We start from the raw sequence: 20,149 nt of genomic DNA on the forward strand, positions 1-20,149 counted from the left end.
GGAAAACTTCATGAAATACTATTTTTAAATTGTGGTTTTGAATAATAATACAAAATAATGTTTAAGTGCCATAAAACTCTTTTCTCTTTTAATGTTCCAAACCTGTTCTAAAAATCAGTTGAAATGTACAATCCTTATGCTGGGTTTTGAATAAATTGCATTAGAAGAACAACTTAAGCCATCAGTACAGCTAATGTGATTCTACTTTGAAGGACTGCGTAATTTAGACTTTTATTTTAAATCAGTTCTAACTGGAACAGACTAGTAATTAACAAATCTCCTTAATAAGCCCTAGCCCTCTCTATTAATACAATATAAACTCAGTTTTGCATTTAAACTGCATGTCTTACCCTTCACACATAAGCTTCCAAAACACCGAATCTCTGGAATAATTCACAAATTCTCTTTCAAGTTGACAAAATTATTTTACTTCAGAAAGACTCAACATAAATTTACCTTCTCCTTTGAGTGTTTCCTGATTACCTAAAGTAGAAGCTTATTTGTCTCCTTGCCTCCCAAAGTATCTTTTACCACTCATCTCTAAATATAGTATCGAAGTGTACCATTTACCACATTGTATTAGCAATTCATTTCAACATCAAAATGTGAGTTACATTTCAAACAGGAAATCAAGCATGAAAAAAACAAGTAACATTCTTGAAGTATATTCAGCACTCAATGAACATTATTTCTCATACTGGGTCGTCTTCCCTAACAGACTGAGAACTTCTTGAGAAATATGTTAATATCTGATACGGTGATCCACAAATATTTGCTAAACGAAAGAAAGAACAACTGCATTCTTTGGTATTTTGGCAAGTAAGTTTTTTTATTTCTATAGAAACATGATGTGAAGTTGCAATATAGAAATCAATATAAAGTATTATTGTCTTTGTCAAATCATCTTATATGTGTTTTGTCTTATTTCTTCTAATTCAGTTTGAAAACAAAAGACACAATTTGGAGGATTATGCAATATTATATTAAAGATAAAGAGGGACCCTGGTTCTTTTTCAAACATGATATAATTATATTTTCCAGTTCTCTGTTGGCAAATTATGTGTGCTAATTTTTATTTTCCTTTTTAGATCATTTCCAGAACAAGCATTTAAATAAATTCCTTTGATTAACGCATTAACATCCATAATATGACCTAAACAATTTATAATATGCCCAGTATTATATTATCTATCCCATAAATACATTGCATTACTAAAGCTATTTTATCCCTGCTTTTATATCAGTTGGTTTTACCATTATTAACACCTAAAAATATTCAATTGCATTTTCTACATCAAGTCAGCATAAATTCAATTATATGACAACATTTTTGGCATAGATTTTGTCAGTAGTAAGCATTAATTCTGTTACCATATAGTATAGGTAAATGGATTCTTCCCTTAGATTTGCATTCTGATTAAACATTTTATTTTTGTTTCAAAGATCCACAGACATATTTGATGTATAATAACCACCAGTCTATAAGAGGATGTAAAATCTATTTCATTGTGTGAAGAGTATTTTTGTATTGCCACTTTATAACACCACTGGATTTAAATTGAACTCTTTTAAAAAAATAGTATATTTCACCAAAAAAAGGCCACTTTAAAACCAGGAACACAGCACACAGCCTGCTAAAGTTTCTTAGGAGCTATGCCAGGAAAATGTTTGATAAGTATTGAATAGGTAAAATTATGTATATTGGTTCTATAAAAGATCCAAAGGGAAAAAAAAATCCAAGCAATACAGCAATTTCAATGAAGACAAATGGACTGGGGAAGAGGCAATTATGGGGAAGTCATGCTGGCATCTGGGAGCTGTATATCATTACCATGTATGTAACCTGTGATGCTCTACGTGGATGGATAGACTTAGAGAGCATAATGTTAGACAAAGTAAGTCAGAGAAAGACAAATACCATATGATTTCACTCATATGTGGAATTTAAGAGACAAAACAAATGGACAAAGAAAAGGAGAGAGAGAGACAGAGACACAGAGAAAGAAAAACAAAACAAAACAAAACAAAAAAGACAAAAAAAAGACCAGACTCTAAACTGCAGAGAACAAACAGATGATTACCAGAGGGGAGCTGGTTGGGGATTGGGTGAAACAGGTGATGAGACTGAGAATACACTTGTCTTCATGAGCACTGACTAACGTATGGAACTGCTGAATCACTATATTGTACAACTGAAACATATAACACTACATGTTAACTGCATTGGAATTTAAAAAAGAAAAAAAACACCAAAAAATGAACAAAAAGAAAATATTTAGATAAAATTACATAAGTCAAATAGTAATTTTAATATATAGAAGATATGACTTCACTTGAAGGAAGACGTGGCAGAAACGATAGCACTTTTAACTTGAACTTGAGTTAGAGTCGCGAGGCATACAAAATTAGAGATTCTCTACATCCTGCTGCTGTATTCTTAGGAATCAGAGAAGAGTGTGCTTGGAAATTGTGAACCATCATTTAAACTCTAACTTGACTGGTCCATGTGGAACAAGGAGGAGACAAAATTAACCTGTTCAGAACAGGGACGGGAATGAAATCCAAAGCACGTGATGCACTAACAGTTTAAAATGAACAGTCATTTTGATGGTCAATATTATATATAGATCTCTGTATTTCTTTAAAATGATAGAACAGATGTCAATAAAAACTTTTGAGTCTTTCTCATTTGTATATTTATTCATATCTCATACATTTTTAAGATGCCATAAGAAAGCAAATCAAAAACAAAACAAAACAAAAGAAAAAACCAAAACACACACACACACACACACAAAACTGAAATTACTGTGATCTTTCTGGAATGCTCTGATTTTTTTAGAAATATTTTTTGATACAGCCAAAACAGAAACAAGTGAACAAAACCTTCCCTTCTTTGATGGTAGGAGTATAGATGAGTTTCCAAAATGTAATTTAACTGCATTGTGACAGTGCTGTAATTATATTCTTTTAACTCTTTTTTTTTTTTTTTAAAGATTTTATTTATTTATTTGTCAGAGAGAGAGAGAGTGAAAGCGAGCACAGGCAGACAGTGGAAGGCAGAGGCAGAGGGAGAAGCAGGCTCCCTGCAGAGCAAGGAGCCCGATGTGGGACTCGATCCCAGGACGCTGGGATCATGACCTGAGCCGAAGGCAGCTGCTTAACCAACTGAGCCACCCAGGCGTCCCAATTCTTTTAACTCTTACAACTCTCAACTTACCATTTAAGTTTCATTCATTTAACTGAAAGCACAAATAAAGTGAATTGGTTACATTGTAAGTGCACAGCTGACACAGAGCCCTTTATCTGTACCCGGGTCAGAACAACAAATACCTTAAAAAGACAGACAGATGATGCAAGCTAGGTTTTAGGCTAAAATGCATGATTTAAACTGGACCAAATGACAAAGCTATGCCTGCCTTGTCCCAAAACATTCAGAGACAATTTACTTCAAACACCTGTGCTCCTCAAATTCATGTACAGCTAAGGAGAGACTCATGTATTTCACTGCATTAAATGCTATAAATAGAATTTCATGATCTCTAGGTTTATTTTAATTCCCATCCTTTCATCTGAAACATAGACATAGTTACCTAATGGGGCTAGAAGCAGAATCTGGGTCCCTTGCCATTACAGTTCCGATGATCGTCCCTACTTCAATATCTTCATGAACTTCAAACAGGTAGGACGATCTGCTAAAAATAGGAGGTTCATCCACATCTTCTACAGAGATTTTTACAATTGTTGTATCTTTAAATGGTCCCAGGTAATAAAAACGTGGATCCACATGGGTATTTTCTGCTTCGACCTTCAGAGTGTAAAGTCTTCGGCTCTCATAGTCAAGAGGCTGTATAAATAAGTAAATCATCAAATTAGAGTGAGGGAAATTGGATTATATGTTCCTTTCAAGTCACAGTGTGATTTTTAAAGCCTGGTTGAGTTCTGTCAGGTTGTTCATTAAGTGTAAATAATTAAAAGCAATAAAAAATAGTAATATAACCTTTACATATTGGATAGGGTTCAATTTTTACTTTTTATGGATTGAATGTGTAATACTTCAGAACATAGGAAAATTAGATTTTAAATCTTGGACCCATTGGAAAGGATATTAAAACCTATCTTACAATGTGGTGACTAGTTATAAAAAAATGGGCTAGGACACCGTGTTGTGTTTATGTGTGCATGTGTGTAGGCTTAGGTGTTGGCTACTGCTTAATGTTTGTAAGCAAAAAATTCAGTTATCTTTTTATGTTTATGTTGTGATATTTCCATTCAGTTTAATGGCATAGTACTACATAAACTATAAAATTTTGAAAACTAATATAAAACTCTCAACAGTTGGGGCATCTGGGTGGCTCAATGGGTTAAAGCCTCTGCCTTGGGCTCGAGTCATGATCCCAGGGTCCTGGAATCGAGCCCCACATCAGCTCTCTGCTCAGAAGGGAGCCTGCTTCCTCCTCTCTCTGCCAGTCTCTCTATCTACTTGTGATCTCTGTCAAATAAATAAATTAAATCTTAAAAAAAAAACCCAAAAAACTCTCAACAGTTGTAGGAAACACTGAAGATAAGGAAAACCTCGAGTAAAGAGAACAGAGAAAAATTTAGTAATTAGGTTACATTATGAAACAAAATTCTGGAACTTAAATATTGATGTAGTTTAACCTTCACAAATATAAAATCAAGCACCTCCCCTCTCACGCCTCTAAAAGGTATGTTTTGTTAACAGAAAAAAAGACATTGTTGATTCACAGTCCTTCAACCTTCCTTTTTTTTTTTTTTTTTTTAAATCTGATAAACTGTAGATTCTATTTGCATTACTATTACTTTCCAGGCATGAAAACCAACAAATAAGCCACATCGCCCTTTGTTGGTCACTGTCCATTTAAAACCCTTTGGTTGTGTATCTTGGCTTTTGCAACAGAATCTCTGGATAGTTCCGCCATTATTCAGTGTTTTCAGCAGTTACTTCGTGCAATAGAATTTGTAGCACATTTCTTTGGGATTTTTCCCTGGGCTTTATTTTTTTCTTATAATGGTGGTATTGACTCTACCATAAAAACAAAACAAAACAAAACAAAACTAGTTACCTTTAAACTGTATCACTGAGCATATGTTAGCAGAAAAGTTTAATTTATGTAGCAGAAGGGAAAATGTGAACAATTAAATTATCTTCCAGAATACACTGTCTCTTTTTATTAGCAACTCTAATTATTGCTTCATACATCTGCATAGACGGCATGCTACTTTTTATGCCTCCAACTGTGATGATATATTGCCGTTATTAGCTATTAACTGCTTTTTGCTTCAGAATATAAGTTGTTATGGGGGGGGCTTTTATTCAGGTGACTCAGAAATAGAGTCACGCATCTATTAATTTGCCTTTTAAACTTTGTAAGAACTCGGGTTTCGTGCTTCAACCAACAAAAGTATTTGGTCAGAATGTCCAAGATCTTTGGCTTTATGTTTCTCATACTTGTGCACGGCATACATCACATTAGGACTGATCCTGACATCTCCTAATGGATAATGTGTGAGTGGAGAGCACATAATGGAATCTTTATTTGCTAAATGGGCAGGTGCTTATTTATACAGAGGCTGGGCACCTTTTTCACAGTTATGATGCCTTCCTGTGTGTCCTTCTCAGTGATGATGTCAAACATATCAGTCCCATCGCCATCAATGATTCGGTACTCTACTTCTGCATTTTTCCCCGTGTCCGCGTCCGTTGCTTTTACACTCCCAATAGCTGTGCCAACTGGGGAAGATTCGAGAACTCGGAGGTGGATGGTGTCTGCAAAATATATAGAAAAGGGAGAGGGGAAGAGAGAAAGAGATATCTCAATAGAATATTCAAGAGTAAACTGTGTATGAGAAAACATTCCAAATCTAGAGCTCTACATCAATGTTGATTAATTAATGAGTTGAATACACACAGTGTGGATAACATTAAATTAAGGTCTAGGAATGGAAAAAGTGGAATTTGGGAGGCTTGGGTCTGTGCCTATTACAAATACTGAGTACCAATCTCTGAGTGTTAAGAATTCTGGTTTGAAAATGAGCACATTGTCTTTCTTCTTTCTTTCTTTCTTTTTTCTTTTTTTTTTTTTCTTTTGCATTTGCACAAATAACTAGAGATCAGCTTTAAGTGCGGGGAGGTACCTATGTTTGCTTCTACGATCACAACAAATCCCAGGATATACAGTGAATATTTTAATTTCATTGTTTCCCCTTTGTTGTATTTAGTTATTAACTACCTTTAGGTTATTTGAGCTGAAAGACAGAACATTACAAAATTCCATGAATTCAGCTGTGATGGAGAGGAATCCTATTTTCCAGTTGTGACAGGAGAAACAAAGGGTAGTCTGTAGGAGAAATACAAGGAGGCCCTTCACGGTGTCACTGTGAAAACACTCAATTCTGACAAACTCCTCTGTGTTCCACAGCAAAACGAGAATTTAGCTAAGCCTCTAGTGTACCTAGATGTGCTTCCAGTGGGAACAACCTCTACTGCTAATGAGATTTATGTTCTAACACCTGATCGTAAACTACATATTACTGACAGATTAATCGACCTGAAGCACACTTCTGATTATAGCACGTTCATGCTCATAAACCCTAAGTAATTCTCCTTAATATACACAATAAAGCCCAGACCTCTTGGTCATGCTCTCCCCTGAGTGTATCTTTCCCAGTGTATTTTCCTTTAGTTACTTCTCTGAAAGATTTGCGCCATGCTGGACATTTCAAAGTGTGCTTGTCAAAACTTAATTTCCTAAATATCTATGTTTTTCACAAGCTATTTCACTCACATGAAATTCTTCCCCCACTGTCCTCTCGTAATCACAATACAATTTATCAGATCTGAGGAAATGGCACTGTTAGAGTGTTCAGTAAGTGTTTGGGGGTTGCGCTCCTCAAAATTCATATACTGATGCCAGAACCCCCATTCAGTACCACAGAATGTGACTGCATTAAGAGACAGGGTCTTTAAAGAGGTAATTAAGAGTCAGTAGGGTCATTAGGGTGGGCTCTAATCCAATATGGCTGGTGTCATTACAAGAGTAGGAGATCCGGACACAGGCACAGAGCAGAGACCGAGACCGTGTGAAGACACAGGGAAAAGATGGCCATCTAGAAACCAAGAAGAGGCCTCAGAAGAAACCGACCCTGCTGCTCTTGAACCTCAATCTTGGACTTTTAGCTTCCAGATATGTGGGAAAACAAACTTCTGTTGTTCAAGCCACCCAGTCTGGAGCACCTTGTTATGGCAGCCCTAACAACCTCACACAGGCACCTCTATCTGCTCAGTTTGCAAAGTTGTTTCCTAGGAGACATCAGTAAGACGTGGCTTCCGCAACACCCCAATTAGTCTCAGCCTGTTCTTTTTTTGTTTGTTTAACATTTTCATCTCCATCTATTTTTGGTAACACGTTACTAAAAGCAACTCTTGATTCATTCCTTGGCTAGTGTCTTACTGGCTCTCTACCTTTGCGGTTTCCTCTAGAAGTCCCTGTCCCTGTATATTGAGATGGCTCTCACTCTCTTCCAGCAGACCACCGCTCAACCGTGACCTCCTCAGAAGCTTTCATCACTAACCTTACTGAAAAAAGCAACCATAGTGAAAAAATCCTATTTTCTTCCTAATACTTGCAACAGCTAGTTGTTATATTATTTTCTTATTTATTTCTATGTACCATGAAGATGTAATGCAAAACAGGGACTTGGTATTTTTCTGCCATTATTTTCTCTTTCTATTTCTTTGAATGTAGTAGCCACTATATACTGATTTGTGTATTGGATAAATGAGAAGCTTTCTAAATTACCTACCCACAGCTTTACTCGACTAAATCCAATCAAATCTCAGATACTCTCATCACACACTGTGGCCATAGTATCATTTTGAAAACAATGCTCTTACAGATACTTATTCAGAGCTTCAAACTTCTTTGATTGGTCCCATTATACTTAAAATAAAACATACATAAGCTTGTCCTCCATAAATTGGCTTCTCTGTCCTGTCATCCACTCTCTTAATTAATATTCTCTACAACACTGGTCTTTTTTAGATTTAGGTTTCTCGAAACACTATGCTTTTCTTATTTTGACTTTAAGATTTTCAACTCTTTGCCTGGCTGCCTCTGACTCTTTCTTTTGAAAATATCTATTTCACTATGCCTCTATAGCAGAACATCATCAACTCAACCTATTTACTGCAAGAATTTTCTTTTAAAAAAATTAAATTTTATAGAAGCAGCACTTCGATTAATTTATTATATTGTAGCAGAAATAACTTCTCTAAAATACAAAAATAATATCACTGCTCTACTGAAAGCACTTAGTATTGATGTTGGGATAATTTTTAAAATTTCATTATTTAGTTTATAATGTCTATAGAAGTTGCTTTCTTTTTTATTTTTTTTTAAGATTTTATTTATTTGTTCGACAGACAGAGATCAATAGTACATGGAAAGGCAGGCAGAGAGAGGGGGGAGAGCAGGCTCCTCACTGAGCAGAGAGCCCGATGTGGGGCTTGATCCGAGGACCCTGGGATCATGACCTGAGCTGAAGGCAGAGGCTTTAACCTACTGGGCCACTAAAGGGCCCCTCAAAGTTGTTTTCTGATAAAATCTTCAGTATCTTGATTATCTATTCTCAGATCTAGAGAGATGTGAAATATAGCCATAACTGTTTTCAATTAATGATTAGTTAACTAGACCAAGAATATGGAATATATGGAATATTTAACAAAATAAATAAAAATAATATGAATGATTTGATTGATATATATAATAAATCTCCACAAACCACCTAGAGAATATAGATTTTTTTTTTAAGATTTTATTTATTTATTTATTTATTTGACAGAGAGAGAGAGAGAGATCACAAGTCGGCAAAGAAACAGGCAGAGAGAGGGGAAAGCAGGCTCCCTGCTGAGCAGAAAGCCCGATGCCAGGCTCGATCCCAGGGCCCTGGTATCATGACCTGAGCCAAAGGCAGAGCCTTTAACCCACTGAGCCACCCAGGCGCCCCTAGATTTTTTTTTTTTAAGCGGACATTAAGCACTGAATCTCATTTGATCAAGAATTAAATTATTAGACGTTTGAATAAATTTTAACAAATCAGTATCAACTCTCTGACCATGCTACAATTAAAGCAGAGGTTAACATGAAGAAGAGCACTCCTAAATACTTATAGTCCTGAAAAGTTAAAAGAAAACTAAAAATAATTCCTATGTAACAAATGGTTCAAATAAGAAACAAATATAGAGACCGAAAAATAATTGAAAAATGAATGAAAAGAAATTAAACCATGGGGCAGGAAAAATAATTCTACCTAGAGAAGGTAATTTACAACTTTATGTGTTTTTATACAAAGAAAAGACAAGCTGAAATTAATGAGCTAAGCCTTAAACATAAGAACCTAGAAAAGAAAGACATAATAACCATCAAAGAAAAAGAAGGAAGTAATTAAGATTAAAAACAAGTTGAAAACAAATACAGAAACAAGAGTATAAAAATGTTAGAAGTTAGTTTTTAAAGAACTGTCAAAATAAATATATATGACAAAAATGGTTCATGGAAAGGGGAGAAAGGGCAAAAACTATTAAGAATTATTTTAAAGAAATGCAACTACAGAAAATGTAGTTTAAAAGATTGGAGAATATTATGAACACTTATATGTCAATAAAATTAACTAGTTAGCTAAACTGCTAAATTCCTAAAGATAATTAAAAATATTCCAATGCTACCAAAGAGGAAATAAAGTATGGTTTTAAATACAATTTAATACATGATTAAATCTCATTTAAGATATGATATATGATTTTAAATGATCCTTCCTCCTAAATACTAGCAGCTCAAATATTTTTTAAAAGATTTTATTTATTTATTTTTGAGAGACAGAGAGAAAGAGAGCATGCACACATGAGCCGGGAGGTGGGGCAAAGGGAGAAGCAGTCTTTGCCCACTCAGCAGAGAGCCTGATGCAGGACTGGATCCCAGTACCTTGGGATTTTATTACCTGAGCCAAAAGCAGAGGATTAACCCCCTGAACCACCCCGGCACCCTTATCAGCTCAAATATTTTTAAGGAACATTCATGAAGCCGAAAATTCCTTATTATCAGTTCTTACGTAAATTTTCCTATAGAAAAGAAAAATGAGGACTCTTTTCGAGCTCATTTTGAGATTAATATAACCCTGATACCAGCACCAGACAAGAGTCCATGGTTGTATAGTGTGGACTAAGATTCAAGATCCACCACACCTAATTTCATAACATTTAGCAAGTTCATTTTTTACATTTTTGACCCACCAGCATTTACCAATATTTTGAGTTAGTTTTCACCAACACATGTGAGCTTAGTTTTTGGGAAATGTTGTTTTAATCATTTTACTATTAACTAATTCCAATTCGGATTTCACCGGCTTTTCCATAAAAGCCTTTTCAGAGGAGTGCCTGGGTGGCTCAGTCGGTTGAGCATCTGACTCTTGAGTTAGGGTCAGGTCATGATCTCAGAGTCATGAGGTCAAGCCCTGCATTTGGCTCTGCACTTAGCATGGAGTCTGCTTGAGATTTGTTCTTCCCCTCTCCATCTGTGTCTCCCAAATCCCCTCAAAATAAATAGATAGACAGATAGATAAATAAATAGAGCCTTTCAGAGATCCTGCTTTGCATTTGGTGGTCATGTTTTCCTACTCCCTCAAATCTGTGAGAACTTTTCAGTCTTTCCTTGTCTTCAATATCTTCTATATCTTGACGCTTTTAAGGAATACTGGTCAGTTACTCTGTAAAATGTCTTTCAATCTGGGATTGTCTTATATTTTCTCAATTAGATTGAAGTTATCCATTTTTGTCAGCAGTACCCAGAAATGATCTATTCTCAGTGTATCATATATCAGGGAGCAAATGATGTCAGTCTGTCAGTTAAGAAGGTATTTCTGTCAGTTTCCACCATTATTAATAAGCAATTTTTAAAATAATGAATGCATATCTTGGGAGGTATACTGTAAAATTATGCAAATATTGTTTCTCCTCAAAAATCTGCCCATAAGTTTTAGTACTGATCAGTGATCTCCTCTGCATTAATTAATACTGTGATTTTCTAATGATGATTTTCTATTTTGTTGATTCTTTTCACATTTACTACTTGGAATTCTCCTGAAAGGAAGAGTTCCTCCTTCTCCCCATTTATTTATTAATATTAGTATACATTTTAATCAGTGTAGACTCAAGGACATTTTATTTTATACTGTGTATTTTAATCCAATAATATCCTATATATTGCTTTGTGTAAATTCTTACAGGTTTCTTCCGTGGGTGATCTTTTCAGTTGTTTATGATGTCTTTTCAACATGGCTCCATCACTTTTTTTTTAAAACTAATTTCAACACTCAACATGGGGAAGAACTCACAACTCCAAGTCAGGAGTCAAATGCTCTACCAACTTAGCCAGCCAGGTGCCCCATCACTTTTTCTTTTCTTTTTTCTTTTGAGTACTTCCCTTAATATCTGGCATCACAAAACGTTACAGGTTCATCTTATATTTTCTTTGACCAAGCCCTAAAATCAGCTATATCTCAAAGTCCTTGCTCCATTTAATAGAAATAGAACCATAATTTTGGATATTATGTGGTATTCAAAGACATATAATAAATGGAATAAGTCTTGATTCATAATGTGAAATGCGTCAAAAAGCCAAAAGGAAGGTAACTCTTTGTATTTGAAATAAGAAACTTAATTATACCTTTTATATAAAAATAGAAATAACAGTAAGTGATAGTCTTGCAATTTGCTAATTGATCTTTGTTTTAAAAATAAAACATCTGTATCCTTCAAAAGGAATGTAGATATTATGATTTATAATATTAGCCTTAAGCTTTTACAGCCTAAAGGAAAATCCTGTACTATAATAGAATAAAATATTTCATATTGTTATTTTAATATTGTTATAATATTAAAACTGATTTTATAAATTCATACTTAGAAACTAGCTGTATTTTTATTTTTATTTTAATTGTTGTCTCTGAAAAGGTCTCGAATTTTATTCCACCAGCATGAAACACAACCCTCATGCCCAAATGCTGGTCACAAGAGTTTTCTATAGTATGAGCTAAATTTTCTTGGAGATTTGCTGTTCCAAATTGGAGGAATGGAAAGGAAAGTAAGACTAGGATTTCCTCAGACAGAAATTGAGATATCAGATTAATGGGAACATAGAAAAAAACAAAAATCAACTTGTTACTACTGTCCATCATCTTGAAAATTTGATCGTCAATAATAGAATAATTTAGTTGATTAAAAAACATTAAATCAGGCTTCTGGCAATGCAAACTAAGTAACTCAGTTCAACTGAAAAACTGTAACTATAGATCATAAATTGAGATAGAAATATACATTTGAAGTTATTAAAAATGTACAAGCCCCAAACTGACAGAAAATAAAAACCTACAAAAGTAAATAGAAAACTGAAGTCACCTTTTGGCCTGAGGGTATTTGCTATTTCCATAAAATTGATTATTATTTTTATGGCCTCTTGAAGTAGGGAGGACATATATCATCCTCCAAGTCATCCACAGACTAGTTATACGACAGCGACTGGTCTCCGCAATAAAGTAAGACTCATGTTTTGCATGGAAACATGGTCTAGGCACAAACCATTCTCACAAACTTTTACATTCATACTATGGGTTCAAATGACCCTAAAGAGCTATATTTTTACAGACATAAGAACTTTCACCACTAGGGGAGACAGCTGACACCATGGCCTCCGTCAACACGAAGGGAGACGGTCATCAGGCAGTCTGCAATGACTTCAAGGAGACTCTGGGTATGGATGAGAAAAGCACTGAAATTATGCTACCTGGGAGGAACTTCTTCACTGCCCCTTGCCATCTCTTTCTTTGTCAAGTGCTTTTCAGAAAAGGGAGAGACATTAAGACAAAAGATATGTTATAGCTCCATGAAAATATTGTTGTAAATATTTGGCTCATAAAGATACAAAGGAAGGAAAATGATGGAGTTAGGTGCCCTAACATAAGAGGACAACGTATTAAATGCCTCAAATGTCTCCTGAGATACACACACACACAAATACATATAGATATACAAACATACATATGGATATATGTCTCCATATGTACTTATATGAATATTCATATTCTTAGCAAACAAATAGTTCTTTAACATTTTAATGGAATATTTTATCAATAGCCTTTACAAATAAGCTTTTGAAATTTCCTAATGAAAATTAATTCAGCCCTGTCAGAGGGTTGCTGAAATTTTTGCCTTGATTATGACAAGATTACTTCTTCGAATTAACATCATAAGTTTCTTCTCTTCTTCCTTCATGTTTCAGAATAATTCTTGAACTATAAAATATTAAGTCATACCTGCATATTAATTAAATTATTTTATTGCTAAAGACCGCTTGAACCTACATAGAAGGTTGATGACATGGAGATGTGTTTAGTTCCGAGATGTGCAGTTTATCCTGCAGAGGTCGTTCTTTAATTTCCTTCACATATGCAAAAGCTTTAGTAAAAATTCTGAGCCAGATCTTTTTGGTTTCCACAATAATCCTCAAAACACACACACACACACACGCGCGCGCGTGCGCACACACACACACACACACACACACAAACTGCTTCTAAAACTTTAATTTACAAGTAAATGTAGGCCAATAATTTAACAATCTTTAGTAAGGGAAATATATCTAAAATTAGACAAATGATTAACAAAGCATAAAATAAAAGGTTGTAAATCAATCTATGCCCTAATTAACAATCTCTATAAATAAAAGACAATATAGAGATAGTGAAACATATTAAAAAAAAGAATAATTTCATATTGACAAACATAGTATCTCTAAAGAGTCATAAGAAAAGACAGATAAGCCACCAGAAAAATTAGTCAAGGATATGATCAATGAACAGTTTATAATAGAGGAAACAAGAAAGAAAAATAAAAATACACTGGATTTTAATCAAACAAATGCAAATTAAGGCCACGATGTGCTACCATTTTTATACCTACTAAGCTGGAAAAAATTAAAGCTGACAAAACCAAGTATTAAAAATACGTGGTATAGTGGGAACTATTATGCAGAGCTGATGGGTGTAAAATTTGGTGCAATGACTTTGGGAAATGTATTAATTAGCTAGGGCTGCTTTAGCAAAGTACAAAAAAGTAGGTGGCTTAAAACAATAAGTATTTGTCTTATGGTTCTGGAGTCTAGAAGTCTGAAGTCCAGGTATCTGGCATGGCCATGCTTTCCATCATGGCTGTGGGAAGAGTCCCATTTCCCTCTTCTAGTTTCTGGTGTTTGAGAACAACCTTTGGTGTTCATTGACTTATAAGTACATCAGTCCAGTTGCATGGCTATTTTCTGCCTGTTTGTTCACATTGTCTCTCCTGTGTGAATATTTCTATGTCTAAATTGCCTTTTTTTATAGGCACACCAGTCATATTGGATTAAAGCCCTAACCCTAAAGACCTCCTTTTAAGTTGATTACCTCTTTAAAGACCCTATTTTTATATAAAAGCACATTCTGATATACTGAGATTTTACACTTAAAAATATAATTTTTAGGGACACCTAGGTGGCACAGTTGGTGGAGTGTCTGACTCTTGGTTTCAGCTCAGGTCATGACCAGGATTGTGAGATCCTGCCCTATGACCTGTATCAGGGTCCACACTCAGTAGGGAATCTGCTTGAGATTCTCTCTCTCCTTCTCCTTCTGTCCCTACCCAACTCGAGTTTCTCTCTCTCTCTCTCTAAAATAAATAAATATTTAAAGAAAGGAAAAAATTTTTAGGGGATGCAATTCAACCCATAACAAGAAAGAGTATGGGATTACATAATGTGAAGTTAAATAGTAGCATAAACAAAATCCAGCTGTGCATATGAGAATAGTTGCAGAAATGCCATATGGAATTACTATTTGTAAAATGAAAAAAAAAAAAAAAGAGAGGGAGAGAGAGAGAGAAGAGAACCCAGATGTCAGACAGCATGAGAATAGGTAAATAAACTTTTTACATAACACACATTCCTACATAATTCAAAAGTGAAAACTGTGAGCTACAGTTACATGGGAAAAATACAGATGAATCTCAGATATATAATAAGTGGAAATAGGAATGTATCAGAAAATTATGAACAGTGTGATATCATTTTCATAAACCATAAACAATCAGAAAACAGTATGTTCAGTGATATATAAATGCTATATGTATATTTATAATCTCTCTATATAAACATATATATCAAACAAAATTAAATCTGAGCATCATACATGTTAACGCAATCTATTTTTAAAGTCCTTGAATGATTTAAAGTGGTACTACTTATATTGTCTTGTAGTTATTCTACACTATGTGAAAATTTAAAACAAACAAGCAAACCCATACACACCACAAATAGTCAAGTCGAACAGCACTTAAAAGTATTGGTAGTGTTCCTAGCACTTGACAAATGCAGACATCCTTTTAGGATTGAACAACAAGCTTCACAGATTTCAACTACTTATCCCAGATTTATAAATTATATATTGTATATATTATGTATTATTAAAATAACATATTATATAATAATATATCATTTTATGTCATTATATCATATATTTAAAAATATATTTGGGAATTATATATTATCCATATAATTATATAATATTTTATAAATATTAATTATATATTAAGTTGTATAGTACTTTATATTAATATAAATTAATTATAAAGTAATATAAATATTATATAGTAATAATAATATGTGTAGTGTGTGTGTGTGTGTGTGTGTTTGTGTGTGTATATTAAAAACAATACAAAGAAACATGAGTATCACAGGAAAACAAAAGAAAAGCACTAAAAAGTAACAACAATAAAAAATTCCGAAAGCAAGAAAGTGTAACAAATAAAATCCTGTAGTTAAATCAGATAACAAAACAATTAATGTGGACATTTTAAAGTACATTCAATGTGCCTTAAGAAATAAAAGTGGTCATAAAAATCTTACCATATAATAACTATAAAAAGTGGCTGGGCTTTGCTGTTATAGAGCCAAATACAAGAAATAGATATTTACAATATAATAGTTGAAGTTAAAAAATAATGGATGAGCTAAACTGAAGATCATGATCATCCAAAGTGGACTTTGTGAGCAAGAGGATAAATAGAAGGACAAATACACCATTGAAAACGAAGATGTAACTGTGAGGTTGGGGAAAAAAATAAAAAAAGACATGGATTAAAATGTCAATGGATCTTACAAGGTAACCCCTGATGCTAGAAAAATATTGAGCTATGTCATCAAAATTTGATGATGAAATTATTTTGTACCTCGCCAGCCTATTAATCAAGTGTGATAACCGGATAAGGATAGTTTCAGACTCAGCAACTTTCTCTGTCTTTGAGCTTTTCCAAAGAACCTAATGAAGAATGTATTCCAGGAAAATAAGAGGCTAAATGGAGATATGGGAATACATGAGAACAGGACGGCTTTGTACCCAAATTACAGAAGTAAGGCGTCTGGGATAGCAGGATTGTCTGAATTCTAAAGATTAGCCGCCCGTGTTGGAATGAGAATAGAATTGCTCTAAATGTGCAACCCTGAAGGCTGGCAAAAGGAAGCTAAATACGACAGAGCTGCTCACCGACAAATTCTGAGCAGCTGTCCACACAGCACATTGAAAACACAAAGTTGTAGTATCTGGAAAAATACAACTTTGCTCAAGAGGATCTCTAATATTCAATAGTTGAAATTATTATATGGGAAATAAAATATCTGGCTTTGCCTGAGACACTTGAGAGCCAGTGCATGCTCTATCAAACATTTTGGCACACAAGACCAAAATTTTACATAGTTAATAGCATAGTATTTTGATATGATCATTGTGAAAATTGCAGGGATTTTTTAGACAATTAAAAAATCTATATATAGCTAGTGCTTCTATGAAAATGCTGTTGGGACCGAAAAAAAGAGAGACTGAGAATGGTGGAAATAAAAAAAAAATTAATAACATATTATTTAAATTTGCTAAAATAACTGATAGAGAAATGGGAAAAAAAAAACACTGATTATTTACAACTGGGGGAGAATAGATTGAAATGTTGCTGAGCTTCCTTTTCCTCAATGGTGAAAGGAAGTCAAAGATGATATATATAAAAATATTTCATCAAATAATACAATATTGCTTACATAATTGCAGCTTAACCTAGATGAACTAAAAAGTAAGTTTCAAGTTATTTTCTGTAATGATTAGCGCTATAGGTAAGGAAGAATGGAAAAGGTGTCTCATTTTCCTTTTTTTTTTTTAATCTATAAACAATATTTTGATGCAAAATATTTTTTTAAAAATTCAGTAGAAAATGTTCCTGATATTAGGGATTATCAGGTTCTGGAGAAAGGTTTCCATATCATGGATCTTCTTTTAACAAATAGAGAAAGAACAAAAGAACAAAAGGTTTTATTGTTTCATTAATTTTACTGTCACATAGATTTTACTGAGTATTGTTTCTGGGAATTTGTTCTCCCACTTTTTATTTTTAGCTTGGACATTTATGAGATTGCTTGTATTTTTAGGCACATGCTTCGATTCTGAAAATCTGTCTGTTTTAAACTTGTCATTATAGTTCTGGTCAAGGATCCAAAATTATTTATCATTTCACTTTATTTCTTGTTGTGCAGGATTTATCTCCACCACAAAGTTTATTTCCTTTTGAGGAGAGTAGGCATTATCTGTGTTAATTTTCAGTACCTTCTGAGACTTACACAGGTAAGCAATCATGTTCCATTGATTCCTATTATCATAAGCCTCAATTATATATTACATATATATGCATATATGCATATGTATATCAGTTCTCTTCCACAATAATTTGTTGGAAAAGACACACAAACACGCACTCACACAAACATATAGAAGGTGAGTTGTGATTGTGTGTGTAACATACATGCACATACGTATATATATATTTTTATCCCAGAAATATTAATAAAAGTGTTTTCAAGGTGTCTTATACTTTCCAAAGAGGTCACGATAAAGATCGAGCCCATTCATCAAAATAGTATAGATTTAATTCTCTGTTAAGTAATTCAACAGCTATATTATAAAGATAGATATGTTGTATACACACATAAAATATGCACATTCATGATTATTTTAATTATATGGCAACTGAAGTAATTAATTTGTTCAAGAACTATTTATTCAACTGGTGGAGCATAAGGAATAACATGGAGGACATTGGGAGATGGAGAGGAGAAGTGAGTTGGAGGAAATCGGAGGGGGAGACAAACCATGAGAGACTGTGGACTCTGAGGAACAAACTGAGGGTTTTGCAGGGGAGGGGGGGAGGGGGGTTGGGTGAGCCTGCTGGTGGGTATTACGGAGGACTCGTATAGCATGGAGCACTGGGTGTGGTGCATAAACAATGAATTTTGGAACACTAAAGAAAAAGAAATTAAAAAAAAGAACTATTTATTTAGTGCCCAACATAGATAATTTGATAATGCTTTCTCTGGAATTATGTTAATGCTCATAAACCTATTTAGGGAAATTTAATTGGTCTATTTTAAAGTCAATAGACTACATTTCTATTTTTTAAATGTATGAAAGAGCTATTCATTCACATTTCCTAATTTATGTCCAAGTATCCTAGTTTGTCGAACAAACTGAAATTACTTACTTTCACTAGAAAGAGCCTGCAAGGGTGCTTACCATGTAGGGGGAGCAGCAGGAGGGGCATCGGAAAGGAGACAGATTGTCACGCATACAGTTACAAAAGCAAAGTAGCTCCTGTCACCCATCTCACGTTTCATTTTTCCTTAAAGACATCTATTTGCATGCTCCTTATTTTTTATCTTACAGTTGATGGAGCTTTAATTATGTGGTACGCTTTCCTATCAATTCCAATTTATAGTTGTTTTAAAATCATTCCCAGGTGTCAGATTGAATCATTTGCTTCTCTTTTAATGTTTAGAGCAGATAAATGCTTCTTCCCGGTGAGTATGCTCTTAGTTTGGTTATCGACTTAAACACAAAGGCAGGAATGCAATGCAAGGAATGCAAGTTGCCATTTCTGTATCACATAGGGGACGTCGCATTTACAAGTACAACCTAAAAGGTAATATTGCAAAGACTTCCCAAGGACTGGGCAAAAATACACAGTAAGTGCTCTTTGAGACCATTATTGACAACCTCACACAACACCTGAATTTTCACTATTAAAGATTTCAAACAATTTCAATGTATTTCTGGTTTTCTAGGATTCAAGACTAAACATTTCAGGTCACTTATTTTACCAAAATTTTGATCAATAGGACCTTTGCACTTGAATATTGAAGACACCGCAGATTTGTGTACTAGAATTAGAAATAATTGACGGCTCGATGTGAGAACCTTTGGAGGTAAGACATAGACAGGCAAAGTAAGAGCTGTGACAAGGTGACATCCTTAGAAACCACAGAAGAGGTGCCAGGAAACATTAGGAGGGAGACAAGGGCAAACTCAGGGTTTCGAGCTTGGCAACAAAGAGCTGCTGTTCTGTTTTGTTGATAAAAAACAGTAAGGTTCAAAGACATATAATTTATCTTTTTCCTCTGTTCCCTGCCCTTGTTTCTATTCACATTTACATAAGAACTCTCTACATTCCCAGCATTGTGATTAAAAAAAAAAGCACCACATATATGAATCAACAAAATAATTTAACATTAGTTTAATTTTTTTTATTTGCTTTGTGTGTAATCTTATTGTAACATCTCTATGCTGCAAAATAATCTCAAACAATACTTGCTTTAAGAAAAATGACACAATTATGCACGTTTATAAACCATTCCATTGTATAATGTTTAAAAGATGTTTTTTAATGAGCTTAACAGGAAGAAATTAAAAACAAGATAAAGCTCCTTGGAGGAAACTGCACAGTAGTTAAGGAAATTATGCAATGCTAAATGGGCATTTAGGAGAAAGGAGAGGAGAGCTGAAAGTCACACTGGAGACTGACAAAGGAATGAGGCTTTGCAACTGAAGGTCCTCACCAGAGGAAAGACAGAAACCTAAATTTGTGAGCGCTGGAGACGTGATCACCAACTTCGCTTTGGGCATTGAAGTTAAATTAGAGCAAAACGAGATGCTGGTTGATGTCTTAGTTTCC

General features: G+C 34.2%; 1 protein-coding gene across 1 annotated transcript in view; it reads right to left on the minus strand.

The window, feature by feature from the left end:
* The window catches only part of LOC101677505 (cadherin-10), a 172,531-nt gene that overhangs the window by 21,244 nt on the left and 131,138 nt on the right, over nucleotides 1–20,149 (minus strand). Inside the window, exons 6-7 of the mRNA XM_004738087.3 lie at nucleotides 5,604–5,791; nucleotides 3,594–3,847 (exon numbers count right to left, since the gene is read on the minus strand). Of these exons, the coding sequence (XP_004738144.1) occupies nucleotides 3,594–3,847; nucleotides 5,604–5,791 (442 nt within the window). The remainder of the gene's footprint in view (nucleotides 1–3,593; nucleotides 3,848–5,603; nucleotides 5,792–20,149) is intronic.

Source organism: Mustela putorius, unplaced genomic scaffold (genome assembly GCF_011764305.1).
Source record: "Mustela putorius furo isolate JIRA1106 unplaced genomic scaffold, ASM1176430v1.1 tig00000407_pilon_pilon_pilon, whole genome shotgun sequence".
Taxonomy (NCBI): domain Eukaryota; kingdom Metazoa; phylum Chordata; class Mammalia; order Carnivora; family Mustelidae; genus Mustela; species Mustela putorius.